General features: G+C 40.0%; 1 protein-coding gene across 4 annotated transcripts in view; it reads left to right on the top strand.

Annotated features, from left to right (window-relative positions):
- TNIK (TRAF2 and NCK interacting kinase) overlaps positions 1-14444 on the top strand; it is a 406336-nt gene that overhangs the window by 357743 nt on the left and 34149 nt on the right. For 2 of the 4 annotated variants that reach the window (XM_082393876.1, XM_082393878.1), the window contains 4 exons: positions 282-445; positions 2482-2579; positions 3454-3477; positions 9395-9579. In XM_082393876.1, coding sequence (XP_082250002.1) covers positions 282-445; positions 2482-2579; positions 3454-3477; positions 9395-9579 — 471 coding nt within the window. The remainder of the gene's footprint in view (positions 1-281; positions 446-2481; positions 2580-3453; positions 3478-9394; positions 9580-14444) is intronic. The other 2 variants (XM_082393877.1, XM_082393879.1) reach the window with 1 other exon arrangement.

A 14444-nucleotide genomic window follows, 5' to 3' on the forward strand; every position in this document is an offset into this window, starting at 1 on the left:
GTTTAAAAGAAAGCCTCCTTTGAAGAGTCACCATTTCAGAGCTAATATGTTCGGTGTGATGACCCAAGAGTTAGGTCATGAGTTCTTCCCATCCAGATGCAGAATCTGGCCAGGAGCTCCACAGAGGATAGCATGACTATCATTACCATTGACCCCTGTAATGCAAGGTCATATAAGTACTCTCTTTACCCCTTTGTACTGGGAATGGGACTGGACTATGCTTGTGTCTACCAGAGCCAAGGTCTTGAGAGTGTAATCTCTGTGCTCTGCTGTCCATGCAGCAACCCTGACCTCCGGAGAACTGAGCCCATCGTGGAGAGCCCCTTGCAGAGGACCAGCAGTGGCAGTTCCTCCAGCTCCAGCACCCCTAGCTCCCAGCCCAGCTCCCAAGGAGGCTCTCAACCTGGGTCACAAGCAGGATCCAGCGAACGGACCAGGGTTCGAGGTAATGCTTTCCCCTACCTTTCCAGGACAGCATTCCCTGAGGAGGAGAGCCATGCACAGGGAATCAGATTACTTCCTGACTTCTGTGACTTCTGGTCCTGGCATGGCCACCACTGTGTGTTGCTGAAGAGCTGCTTAACTGCTCTCAGCCTCAGTCTCCTTAGGGGAGTGGACCACCATCCCCAGTTATATGTGTGACATCAGTGTAGACTAAATCCTTTCTAATTGCAGATACCGGTGTCCTCCAGGGAGATCACAGAATATTGGTCTTATTTGAAAATGTAGTCATCAGTCATCTGAATTTCCATTTCCATTTGATTGATTGGTTAGAGTTTCATGGACCCCCAAGTATCCTCTTCCCCTTGTGTCAACTGTGTTCAGAATACAAGGTATTTTTCAAAGGGAAAGTTAATAAAGGCTAATGTAGAATAAATATACACTTGAGAGAAGATATAAAATCTATGACTTAAAAAGTATACTTGACTCTTCTGGGTTTTCCTATTAGAGAGGTAAAAATTAGCCTCTCTGACCATTTAATTCAAGTCATTCTTCATTGCTTAGTTTTCGTTAATGAGGAAGCTTGTGAAAAACATTAATGTGTCCAGCTAATTATACATGATAACCTATTGTTTATAGCTAATCAAAATGTACTCTTTCTGCATAATCTTCTTCAGAAGATAATTTTGCCTCCAAGTAATAAAGACCGGGATTTTTTTTAAGTGCAATTTGGAAAACACTTATAAATTACTCTGCCTAATGAAAACCACCAGTTCTTTATTCTCTCTTAGCCTCTTCATTAGACACAATCATACTTTACCTCCTAATATTTCTTTGAGTAAACTCACTGTACGTCCGTTTTGGAAAGGTCGATGTCAGACGTGCAATGCTTGTGTCTATGAATTGGGATAGGGACTGGCCTGCGGCTGCCCCATGTGCAATCTTCTGACATCAGTGGCACCACCCAGAGCCATGTATACTTTTGTTGCCTTGATCCAGATGTAAAGTTACTTACTTTGGAAAACTGCCATTCCCTTACCTTTTTTCTATTCATAAGCAACTTAATTTGCTTAGTTACAGCAAATGCTAAAGAAAACCAAACTTAGGTAGACCATTTTAATTCTCTGATCTGGTTCAGGTTTAATTCTTATCTTCTTTCCTGTGGCCTTTAGTTTTTCTGGGTTAAAAGCACTCATATCCCTGGTGTATCCCTACCCAGGAAAGACCACTTTGAAACCAAACAAAGGAATCTCTCCCACCTTAGATTGCTTCTTCTCTACCTATAAGCTCATAGATCGGAGGGATGCTCTTCACTTGTAGCTGTCAGGCAGCGCTCCCCCAGCCCTTGCTCTATAACCTCTATTCTAGGGCCCTTCCCCTTTATCACCAACACTCTCCTTCCTGCCCTCACCCTAGACAACTCCCCTTTCCTCCCCCCATTTAAAAATCGTTCCTCCAAATAAAACAGGTTTCTATTTTTTTCTACAACATTTTGTCAGAAAAACTTATCCTGATGGGTAAGTGGTAAAAGAAGAAATCAAACATAGAATGCTAACTCAGAGGCTGGTTTAGTATAATAATTGAGAATAGGACTTTGAGAAATCAGACAGAATCCCAGGTCTGCGCATAACTTCAGTGTAACCTTAGGCTAGTTGTGTCATCTCTCTAAGTCTGTGTTCAACTGTCATTCAGGAAAACAGTGCCACGTCATTGGGTTGGAGCAAGGATTCAATGAGACAATTGACCTAGAAAGCGTTTAGCACTAAGCCTGACACAAAATTAGTGCTCAGTAAATGGCGGTGCTGGCTAGTTTTTCTTATTATTACCAGTGACCTCCAGGTTATAAAGACTAAATGTGTATGGCTGATTTTGTTTGCCTGAACATTGACTGTTTTTTCACGGATGTGCTTGAGGATTTGCCTAAGTGAATGAGGTGTCCGCTGAGTCATTTCCAAGGCTGACTCACCCCAGAACTCCAGAACTTGAGCCAGCACCTTCTGACGGTCTTTATCTTTCTTGGCCCTCTGTTTTTTCCTCTAGCCAACAGTAAGTCGGAAGGATCACCTGTGCTCCCCCATGAGCCTTCCAAAGTGAAACCTGAAGAATCCAGGGAAATTACCCGACCTAGTCGACCGGCTGTGAGTGCTTTTCTCTCAAACCGTTTTGAACTCTTTTAATTTCCCAGAGAACCTGCAGGATAAAGTAGCTGGGGATGCACTCATGACTATGAAACAAAAAATGTTGCGATTAATAAGAACGGATGCTAGAAGCATCTGGAAGGAAGTCATACCTGATTAGGAAAGAAATGAACAGATCTTGGATTGCTTATCTGCCTTTGGTTATTTTGCCGATCTTTAGCACTATGTTACAGAATAAAACAGGAAGAGAAATAACTCACATTATTCCATAATTTCTACTCAGCAGCTTTAGCAAAAACATGTTGAAAGTAACAATTAAGAATATTTGGGCACTTTCTATGGATTTCTCTTGTATATTCTGGCCTTTTCCTATATTATTTTCCACAGGAATTAATATTACAATTTTTCTGCTGCATTTCTGCCGCTCTAGGACTGTATTTTCTAGACCAAAACTTGATAAGCATGGTCTGATAGGGGGCTGACAACCTGAAATCTAGCTTCATTGCTGTAACACGTCAGACCCCAAATAGCCTTAAAGAAAGAAATAAGAGCATAGAGGCTGAAATTTGAAAGTTGGAAATTATTTGGAATGAGTTATTATCCACTTATTTTATTTAAATTTTCCAAGAATCTTTTCTGTGAAATGGATGTGAAGATGTTTTCGTTTACTTTATTTTTTTACATTTTAAAGTAAGGAAGTACAGTGAGGGTAACAATGAAGGGCATTCACACCATTCTGGGTTGAGGTTCTTCTTGCCCTTTTGCATTTATCAGTTGTGTACTAACAATTTCCATTTTGTGTCTAACCTGCTGCCTTTCTTCCGGCTTTTCCCCCTCCCGTGGATTCTTCTGGATTGGTTTCCTCTTATCTCAGAGCTATAAGAAAGCTATAGACGAGGTTAGTATTACCTTTGCTTGGTCATGCTTTCACAAGATGTAAATATAAACTGACTTCCTGAGGCTGATATTCAGAAAGGTGGCCAATTGGATCACAGATTAAAGTTCATTCCTTTGGAGTGATCTGCTGGGAGGAGAGCCCTTTCACAGAAGCCAGCCTGAACCCCTCAGACACTGTGTATAGCTCCAGAGACCTTCCTTCTAGCCAAAATGTCACTTTTCCAATGTTCCAGTCTAGCTAAAGATAAGCATCGGTGCTTTGTTATTGGCACAGTTTCTCATTCTAGTATCTTCCAGTAGCAAAACCTGAGCTTTTAACCTGCACTCGCCAGCCTTGCTAGGGGATGGCAGTTTTACTAACAAAGAAAAGAGACATCATTCTAGGATTGTCCAAATTTATAGTGTGTGATTTGTGAACAAGGAGTTACCGGGTATTGTTAGATTAATTTGTGGGACATTAACTACAGCATCAGCAGCAACGTCAACTTTAGTTAATGAATCCTGGCGAGTTAAGTAACTTTATTTCCTTATCTGTGGTGACATTTTTCCATTAGAAAAATATATGGCTTTGCCAATCTTAAGTAGCTTGCTAAGAAGGATGACTGCCTCACTGCTCTTTGTCAGACCTGCATGAATACAGCATAGTGGAGTTGTTTTGGAAGAGAGAGACCTTCTGCAAAGAGTCCTAACTTCATGGAATCTGAAGGCTAGCATTATGGCTTTAAGGCTGAGCACCGTTTTTGTGAAATGATATGGAAAAAGCACTGGCTTTGGGAGTGAACAAGCTGCATTCAAATTCTGGCTGCCCCAGTAAATAACTGGAGGGGCCAGTCTCACGAACTCTCTGGGCCAGTTTCCTCATCTGTAAAATGGGGATAAAAACGCCTGCCTTTCCTCGCTCACAAGATTGTTTAGGTTCACTCAAGATCATGAGTGCGAGAGCATTTTCTGAAGTGTGAAGTGCTATGTAAAGCCAGGGTCTGAGGCGTGGAGCTATTCTGGTGGGAGAAGCATGTTTCTATGTGTCTGATCTTTACCGAAAAGCATCACTTTTTCAGAATTATGACCGCCTCACCATTCAGAGTGATTTAGAAAGTCATTATCATAGTTAAAGAATTATTGCTTATATAAAAAAAAAAAAAGATTCTTCATGTTTACAGTGTGTGGATGGCATTACAGAAAGAAAAAAGGGAAATGTTTTTAATTGCTCTGTGCTACAGCCTTGCCCCTTCTCCTCACGAGAGTGAGAAAGACAGGGATTATCACAAATTTTATCAGTTTTCTCCCAAACAGTCCTGGTGCTCAGGCTGCCAATAAAATGGTCGCGTGTGTGCACAACTCAGGGTTTCCTCTTATGAGTCCAGAAGTTAGCTTGGAGGTGGCTGTCATGAGAGAAAGGGCTCCCATGGATTTCATCTGGTTAACCCAGGATATTTTAGGCTTTTAAAAATTGCTTTATTTATTTCAGGATACTCTAGCACACTGGACAGAGATGAGAGGTAGGCAACAGAGGTAGAAATAATTGAGGGGGTGAAAGCTGTACACCAAAATCTCTAGAGCCATGGATGACTGGAAAAAGCCCTCCAGGTGATTCTTTTAACCCTACCCCTTGAGTATCACTGATCCAGGCGACTAAAAACACAGGATTCCTTGGTTCTACCTAACCCGGTGGTCCTCAACCAGGAATGAGTATCCCCCCCCCCAACTCCCCTTCCCTTAGGAGACATTTGGCAAAGTCTGGAGTCAGTTTGGTTGTCACAACTTGGAGGTGGGAAGTGGTGCTACTAGCATCTTGTATATAGAGCAGAGAGTTGCTGCTAAACAATCTACAATGCACAGGAAAACAACCTACAATAGAGACTTATCCACCCCAAATGTCAGTAGTGCCACAGTCAAAAAACCTTGAGCTAAATCTCTCTCCCATCTCCCTTCCTAGGTTTTAAGATGGCTTCCATCCACCGTGACTGATATGCCATTTAGATAACCCGAGTTTGAAATGAACAGTCTTAAAATGCCAAAAACATATTGCTTATTATTGCTAATTTAATGATTTGAGTTCCATAAAAGTCAGTCTGAGGGAGTGTCCGTGCATTTGGCATTCCTTCCTATGGAATATGAGATTGTGCAGCGTCGTCTGTGATTATTTAATACAACCCTCCAAAATAAATATTCTTTTTACTTTAGCACAATTAAATAGATGTCATGAAGATTAGATACATAAGCAAACACTGGCTTTACCACCACTTTTTTATTGTATGTAGAAATCTGACAAATTCCAGAGCACATCCATAGGCTGGACAGAACTGGAACAAAGTTTTTTTCCCTCAGTTGAAGATATCAAAGTCAAGTGACTTCCCCAAGTCATATCTTTAGATTTCCTAAAAAGGAAATGAATTATTTTAATATGTAAAGAAAAAAACAACTTTAAAATTTTTAACTATTATTTTAATAGTTTAAAAAATTGAACTAGGGGCTTCCCTGGTGGCGCAGTGGTTGAGAATCTGCCTGCCAATGCAGGGGACACGGGTTCGAGCCCTGGTCTGGGAAGATCCCACATGCCACGGAGCAACTGGGCCCGTGAGCCACAATTGCTGAGCCTGCGCGTCTGGAGCCTGTGCTCCGCAACAGGAGAGGCCGCGATGGTGAGAGGCCCGCGCACCGCGATGAAGAGTGGTCCCCACTTGCCGCACTAGAGAAAGCCCTCGCACAGAAACGAAGACCCAACACAGCCATAAATAAATAAATAAATTAAATAATTAAAAAAAAAAAAAAGATTAATAGTTTAAAAAAAAAAAAAAATTGAACTAAAATTTGCATAAACTATATTGTTTTTAAAAAGATACCCAAAAGAGCAGCTTTTAAAGCAGAGTATGCATAATTGTCAGATTAAATAAGCCTTTTTGAAAGAAAAATCATATCAAGTTGATTCTAAAAAGTGTTACATGAAAGAAACCTTTGGGTGAGAGCCCCTTAACTATCTTTACTCAGTAGTCAAAAAGCTTAACATTTTGCCGTATTTCTTTTCCAGTTATACATTCTCAAATATTTTTATTGTAAGTAGCACTTTTTTTCTCTTTTTAATACTTTTTAGCTCCAGGCTTGAGACAGTCAAGCAATAAATTACCACAAAAACTCATTATATGGAGAAGATTGGTATTGTCAGAAAATAAATCATATGAAAATGGATCTGAACGCAATGGTGTCAATTTTAGATCATGTCTATTTCCTCTAACTTTGCTATTGTAAGTTTTTCCAGGGTGGATGGATAAGGAACAAAACTTCAGCTAAACACACAGACTATGGGCAATGGAAGATTAATTTTCTTTGGCTGCGGTATTAGTTTTGAGTTACTCATTATTGGTACCTTGGGATTTTCATACATGTCTCACCTGCCAAGCTGTTACCAATTAAACTTAAAAGGAATTTGCAATTATTTCTAAAGTTTCAGGAAAGATAGCTTTTTAATAACACAGAAACCAAAAAAAAGAAAAACCTCTAATTAAAAGTGAAATTATAAAGCAGGTCAGAGCTTTAAAAGTGTTCCTAAATACAGTGTTTGGAGAAATTCAGGTGATTTTAACAAGTGAGAGTTACTTTAAATCAATGGGCTTTGGACTAGCTAAATATTTCTAAAAAGTTTTGATTTTTTTAAATCTTCTTTGTCTTGCTTTGAAATGTCAGCAATAAGGAAAACCAACCCACGGGGAAAATGTATTATTAATTTAAATAAATCATAGTTAATATTATTATATTTTACTCAGAACTACTGACATTAGAAATAAACTCTCTTAACCATATTCTCTCTTTAAGTTATAATGTTTTTTTAATGACAAGTAACATTTTAAATGCTAGTTGTATTCTTTGATGAGACATAACATGGTCCTAACATAGAGAAGGAAAAATACAAAATAAATTTATCTAATTTTTAAATTATTTTATTGGCTTGGAGGATTATAATGTCCTTTTTCATTAATTGCTTTAACAAATATCTAAACTGTATTTTCCCAATGTGCTCAAGTGTAGCATACCCTTCACTTTCTCGTCAATTTGATAAAGATAAACATTGGCAATTGTCAAGAGGAAATAAGAAGTAAAAAGCTGAAATCTGAACATTAGCTTTTCTTATTTTGGCCCATCACCAAAGAAACCGGAAATAAATTTGCATAAAATTCTGTGTGGTAATTTTCCTCTTCATTAATGGTGTACATTATATTTAAACAGTTTGAGTCTTTTTAATACAATTTTATTTTCATTTTCATGGATGGGATAAATATATCCACTGAGATTGAGGCCATGTGTGTGTGCATGTGTGTAAAAGCCCAGCAAGCATGTTTGGGCGGAAAATGCACAATTTGAATTTTCAAAAGCTTCCCTTTTCCAAGGGCTTCAATTCAAATGACTACAGAGCAAATGTAAAAGTTGTCATTGCTGTCCCTTTGATTTTTATGAAATTAGAAAGAAACCAATCCTTCATTTAACACCTTGAACTTTCTAAATTTCTAGACCAAATAAAAAACCTGAAGCATTTTTCTGACCTTAGTCTTAACCAATACATTAATGCCTCACATATAGGCAACAGTAAAGAAACAGGATGATCTGTTGTCTTCTCAAAGTAAAATTATATTTATAATTTAGTTACACACATTTATCACAACTTGTCTTCTAACCTATCAGGATAGATTATCAGATGTCATTTAGATCACCTATATTGCTCTAACCTTACATCAGGTGAATTGGACAAATACATTTCTGGATTGAAATAAAGAGAGAATATGGCCATAAGAAAACTGGGGGATTTAGTATCTTCAAATGAGTTTCTTTCTCCCTAATCCCCTGTCTCTCACTGAATGCTCTGATTCCCACATGGGTCACTAATATAGGGAGAAATGGTAAGACTGATGTCAAATTGCTTTCTCTTCATTTGCATGCTGTGTGCCAAGGGCAGTTTAACCCATGCAAATTAGAGCGGCCATGCTTTTGCAGAACAGCTTCCCTCTGCATTGCTCTGAAAGCATGTACAATAAAAGGTAGTCAGATATGCAGCACACTGCCTGCCATGTGCCTGGTGATTAACTACCACCTCATCACATCCATAAGGCTAAAGCTTTCATCATACTCATGGAAAACTGAAAATTTTCCTCTTCCTTTTGGTGTTCGCACATTCATTTCAGTATTCTTCGCCAGGGTTTCTGCCAGGTGACGCAATATAAAACAAAAGAAAATGAAACACCTATCATTCTGGAAGAGAACTCTTTTTTGTTTTTGTTTGTTTTATTTTGTTGTTGTTCCTCTTGATTAACTCAGCTCTGTGGCTATAAATTTCAGTGGCACTGGGCTTTGGGGTGGGCCATTATTTGATGTGGTGCCTCGGCTCTCCAGGGAATGATGACACACCAAATGAGTCATTGTAGCAGCTGGAGCCTTGGGAATTGCTCTGTTCTGTGACTGATGCTAGATTTTGGTACAGTAGCAATCATAAGAGGAGAAAGGCCATGACTATGGCTTGGGCAGGAGTCTCAAAATACTGGGAAATAATTTCTAATCCTGTGGGTAATTAACTATGAGGGTGGGTGACCAACTTCACCTTCCCAAAATAAAATGTGAACCCAGTGTTTGTATATATGTGTACACGCACAGTGCACATACACATATATACACATGCAGATTCAGAACCGAACAGTCTCAGTCTAGCAATTGGTTGTGAACAAAGTTTAAATTTATTTCATCTTTCTTTTCTAGTTTCTCCGCGCTACAAACATCGTTTTCTTGGTTTCGTGCAGTAACTATGTTTGTAACAGTTCTATAGAGAGCTTTTTTTCCTTGTTTATTTCTTGTTGCTTAAGCCGGAGACTTGCTGAGAGATGTCGCTTTGGTCGTATCTATAATTCATATACGCTGGACACACTTTTCTCTTGTAGGATCTGACGGCATTAGCCAAAGAATTAAGAGAACTCCGGATTGAAGAAACAAACCGCCCACTGAAGAAAGTGACGGATTACTCCTCCTCGAGTGAGGAGTCGGAAAGCAGTGATGAAGAAGAGGAAGATGGAGAGAGCGAGACCCAGGACGGGACGGTGGCTGTCAGCGACATACCCAGACTGATGTAAGAGACCTGCGTTTTACAATATTGTTTCTGTTTTTTTATGTTTTGGTTTTTTGGCCCCGAGGCCTGTGGGATCTTAACTGACCAGGGATCGAACCCGCACCCCCTGCATTGGAAGGCGAAGTCTTAACCACTGGACCACCAGGGAGGTCCCTCCCGAGACCTGCTTCATCACTGTAGGCCAGGAGAGGTTAGGTCCCCAAGACAGAAGGACAGGAAATATGAATTAAATATTAGATCATTTGTGAGTCTCGGGCAGGATCAGTTGACTTTGGGGATTCACGTTTTTATTAGAGCATAGTTCTATATTCACCCCTCTCCCTAGACACAGTTACTTAGAATATGTAGCACTTCTAGGACTGCATATGCTTTGTCTAAGCTGTTGTGGCGTTCACCATGCCTTGGGTGATGCTTTCTTGGTTCCTGTCATCTCCGGGCAAGTGATACTGACAGCCACACCCTAGAACTAAAGAGCAAAATTATAGGCAATGGCATTTCGGGGTTAAAACTGACACCATGAGACGTATATTTCACTGTCACCACCACCACTAAGGTGGAATGCAGGAGGCAGCATGGGTTAGTACCCCAGCAAGACAATCAGGAGTCGAACAAACCTGCAGAGAAACTTCTGAGTGTTTGACTTAAATACACCCCTGATTTTCTACTTCATCTTCTCCATTGTCTCTTTTATGTGATCCTCTTTGCTGCGGCCTGTGACTTCACCACGTACAGTCTTCTTTTTTAGATATTTATAGCTACCTAGCTTTCCCTTAGTATTTATAACCTTTACTTCTCTTTTCTTTTTTTAAGTAAGAGGGAGGCTCCCTTTTTCTCATCGGACTGGATCGTAGAAAAGAACCTCTCCTCTTCCCCTATTACTTCCCCAATTCAAACAAACATATTCATACAATCACACTCACATACATCTCTCATTTCCTCTCCCAAATAAACACAAGGTGCCCAGCCCTGGTTTGCCATAACTTTGATAAAGAGCAATGCTAACTTTTCCATCTTCACTCCTCCTTCACTTCCATTTCTTTGACTCAGCTACCACTACTGGTCATCACATCACATTTACTCCCTATAGAGAAGATGTCATTTCAGGCCACAGATTACAGTCCTGTCCAGCAGAGGCTGGAGAGAACAGGGCCTCCCAGTCTGCAGGAAATGTCATCCATTGATTAATGATCGTTACATACAAGCAATTCTGAGAGACAAATCCAATTATCATAGCTGAAAATCCATACTTGTTATTTTACTGCTGATTACCCAGTTATTGACAACCATAAATATACTAAAATATGACATCTGGAAACCAATTGCATTAAATTGCTTTTTTAACAGGAAATAAAGTTGTTCTAGAGGCAAAATCACTAATCCAGAACATTCCCACAAAATATGCTGGTCCTTTCAGTTTTGTCTTGACTCGGCATTGGTTCATTCTTCTAACAGATGTTCTGAATTCCCTTTAAGCACTGAGCATACAGCTTTGAGGGTGGATTGTGAATTTAAAAGATTGGTAAGACTTCTACTGTGTGCTAGACCCCATACTGAGGGATTTGAGACATTCAAGAAGTGCGTACATGAATTCTGCCTTCCAAAAGTTTACATTCTAGTTGGACAGAGACAAAATTATACATGGAGAAGTTCAGAGTAATATAAATAGTTGGAAGAATAACCAGTAGCCTTGGAAGAGATGTTAAATCACATTTGGATTTTTTTTTTAAGATTTATTTATTGATTGATTGATTGATTGATTGCTATGTTGGGTCTTCATTTCTGTGCTAGGGCTTTCTCTAGTTGCGGCAAGCGGGGACCACTCTTCATCGCGGTGCGCGGGCCTCTCACTATCGCGGCCTCTCTTGTTGTGGAGCACAGGCTCCAGACGCGCAGGCTCAGTAGTTGTGGCTCACGGGCCTAGTTGCTCCGCGACATGTGGGATCTTCCCAGACCAGGGCTCGAACCCGTGTCCCCTGCATTAGCAGGCAGATTCTCAACCACTGTGCCACCAGGGAAGCCCTTCGCATTTGGTTTTTAAGCCTCCTGTCATATTTTGTAAGGCTCTTAGTGGTATTTACCCTTGTATCTCTAAAGGCAAGTCCATCTCTTCCGCCACTATGGAAACACCCACCTTTCTAAAATTGCCTAAATATACCATGCTGTGCTGCGCTTTCTCTGCTGTCGGGCACTCTGTTGTTCCTTTAGAAATCACCTATCACGGCCCAGCCCGTACAGGCAGAGCCCGTCCCTTCCTCTGTGCTGCATGCTGTCTCCTGTGCATTCCTGCCATTTCATGGAGTACCTTGAATCAGGTTATTTATTACATGTTGTCTCCCTCTCTGGGCTGTGAGATCCTTGAGGGTGAGGATTGAGCCTTATTTACCCTCTACTCTTAACACCTTGCCTGGTGTCTGGAATAGAGTCGGTCTTCAGTGACTTTGATTTACACTTAACTGCACTGCACTGAAATTGCAAATCCTGGCTTCAAAGTGTTTATAGCCTAATCCAGAGGAAAGACGTGTACACAAATAACTGTCATCAAGGTAAAAAGGAACACGGAGTGATGTTAGAATCCCAGGTGGGGGGAGTTGAAGTAAAGGCACAGAAGGTTAAGTTTGGTGGGAATATAGATGGTATGAGGGAGGGGAAAGTCTGGACTAGTGAAACCAGACCGGCATCATGTAGCCAGTGGGGAACCGTCGAAGGTCTCCTGAGCTGGGGAGTGACATGATTGGTGCCAGGTTTGAGAGAAATCATTTCATCAGAGTGATTTGGAAAGAGAACAGACTAGATACTGGCAAAGGCATTCAGAGGATCTATTACTGTAATCCCAAGAAGTAATAAATGGGCTGTCATTGAATACTTATAGTGGAGGCAAAACTTGACGTGGCTCTTGAAGAATTGCTAAATTTTAGACAGATTGACATGACTGTCCATTAAAGAACATTTAAAATATGTAATTGTATATGAAACATACTCAGAGAAGAAACAGAATACAGATGTGTGCATGTGTATGTGTGTGTTTATTCCAATTTGCCAAATATATGCACTTTTGTGAATATAAAATATTGGGTTGGCCCAAAAGTTCGTTCGGGTTTTTCCATAAGAGCTTACGGAAAGACCCGAACGAACTTTTGGGCCAACCCAATATATACAGTCTGTTCTGCTACAGCATGAGCAGTTGTATGCCTGAGAAACTTCATACTATTAAAAAATCCATTGTTTCTTTAGGAATAAGACATTTCTGAGTTAGACTCCTTCTTACGTACATTCTTATCACTTTTATTTTCTACTGTTAAGGTAAACCTTCACATTTTGTGCTGTATTTTTTAAAGCAAAAAATTAATATATTAATTATATAAATATATTGCAACACAGTTCACTATCATGAAGTCTATACAAAAGAGCTTTTTAGAAATAGAGCACAGCCATTCCGACAAGCAGCTGGAGATCCTGATGTGCAATATAACAACTTCTTCTATGTACAGTGTTGGCTTCATATTAATAGTATGAGGTTTAACCTATAAGAGTGCACATAACTAAGATTGTATTCCATAACTAACCAACTGCACTATTTCCCAGTGCCTCATGCATAGAAAAATAATGAGTGAGGGGGAATTATAATAGTGGTTACCTGTGGATTATACAACTCAAAAGGATTTTTATTTTATGTGTAGCCCCAATTTTCTGATAAGCATGCACTATTTTTATAATCAGGAAAAAAATAAAAGCTTTATAGAATAGGAGGGAGGGAATGAAAGGCACGTAAGCTGATTTGCATCAGCCCAAGCAAGCTGAAGAGGCAGACTTTAGTATCACTATCTTCCCTCAAGTACCAGCACATGCTTCAGATCAGTACATATGAGGCGTGGTCTTCATCATTAGGACCATCTATTGCTATTGCAGTCCCTGAATTTTGCACAATCTCATAAAATGCAGTCTGGACAGTGAAAGCCACATGTCTATGTCTTATGTCCCCTCTTTCCCAGTCTCACTAGAAAGCCATGGTTCTGGCCCCGTTCACCAGCCAGGCTATTGTTGTGCCCACCCTGCCTCTTGCCTGCTGTCCTCTCAGCCGTCCTGTCCGTTGGTTCAGCCTTTGGTCTGAGTAGTGTTGTAGAAGCGTGGCTGTGGTCGTGCTGTATCCCTAGTGCCCTACAACTCTTTTCATTCCTAGGCCGCATGACTGTCACAGCATATGCTCCAGCCAAACTGACCTTCTCATTGGTCTTTCCGAATGCCTTGCACTTTTCCAATGTTGTCTTTTCTTGGAATGACCTCCTCTCCCTCTGTCCCACATTCTCACTTACATCTGCCTTGCATTTGAGTATTTGCGTTGTTTTTATGCTCTTCCAGATGCTAATCTCTGTAGTTTCAGGAACCGTGTCTTCTTCAGCTTTTATATCCACTACCCAGTGCCAAACCAAGGGCCTTTCATGTAGCAGGTGTTCGATAAATGTATATTGAATTGAATTAAATCAATACCTGCAGGAACACTTTGACAAATCCAATTAGAGATTATTGTTCTAAACATGTGACCTAATTACAGTAAATTTTCTATAGTTTTCCTTCTAATTAGTTGATGTGTTTTGTTTTTCACAGTCTTTATAGAAATTCAGACAACTGATTCTTCCTACCCAGACTCTATATCAGAAAAATAATTTTTAGAACAAAGGATTATCTTAACTATAAAATGTTAGAGTTGTTTTAGCCTTAGTGTTTTTAAACCATTGCCTTTTAAAATTATTATTAATAAACTATTTTTTAGAATAGTTTTAGAGTTACAGAAAAATTGAGCAGATAATATAGAGTTCCCATGACACTCCCTCCACCGACTCCCACCCCCTTACCCCTCCCCCGCACAG

This window comes from Balaenoptera borealis (assembly GCF_965194805.1).
Source record: "Balaenoptera borealis genome assembly, chromosome: 5".
In the NCBI taxonomy this organism is placed as follows: domain Eukaryota; kingdom Metazoa; phylum Chordata; class Mammalia; order Artiodactyla; family Balaenopteridae; genus Balaenoptera; species Balaenoptera borealis.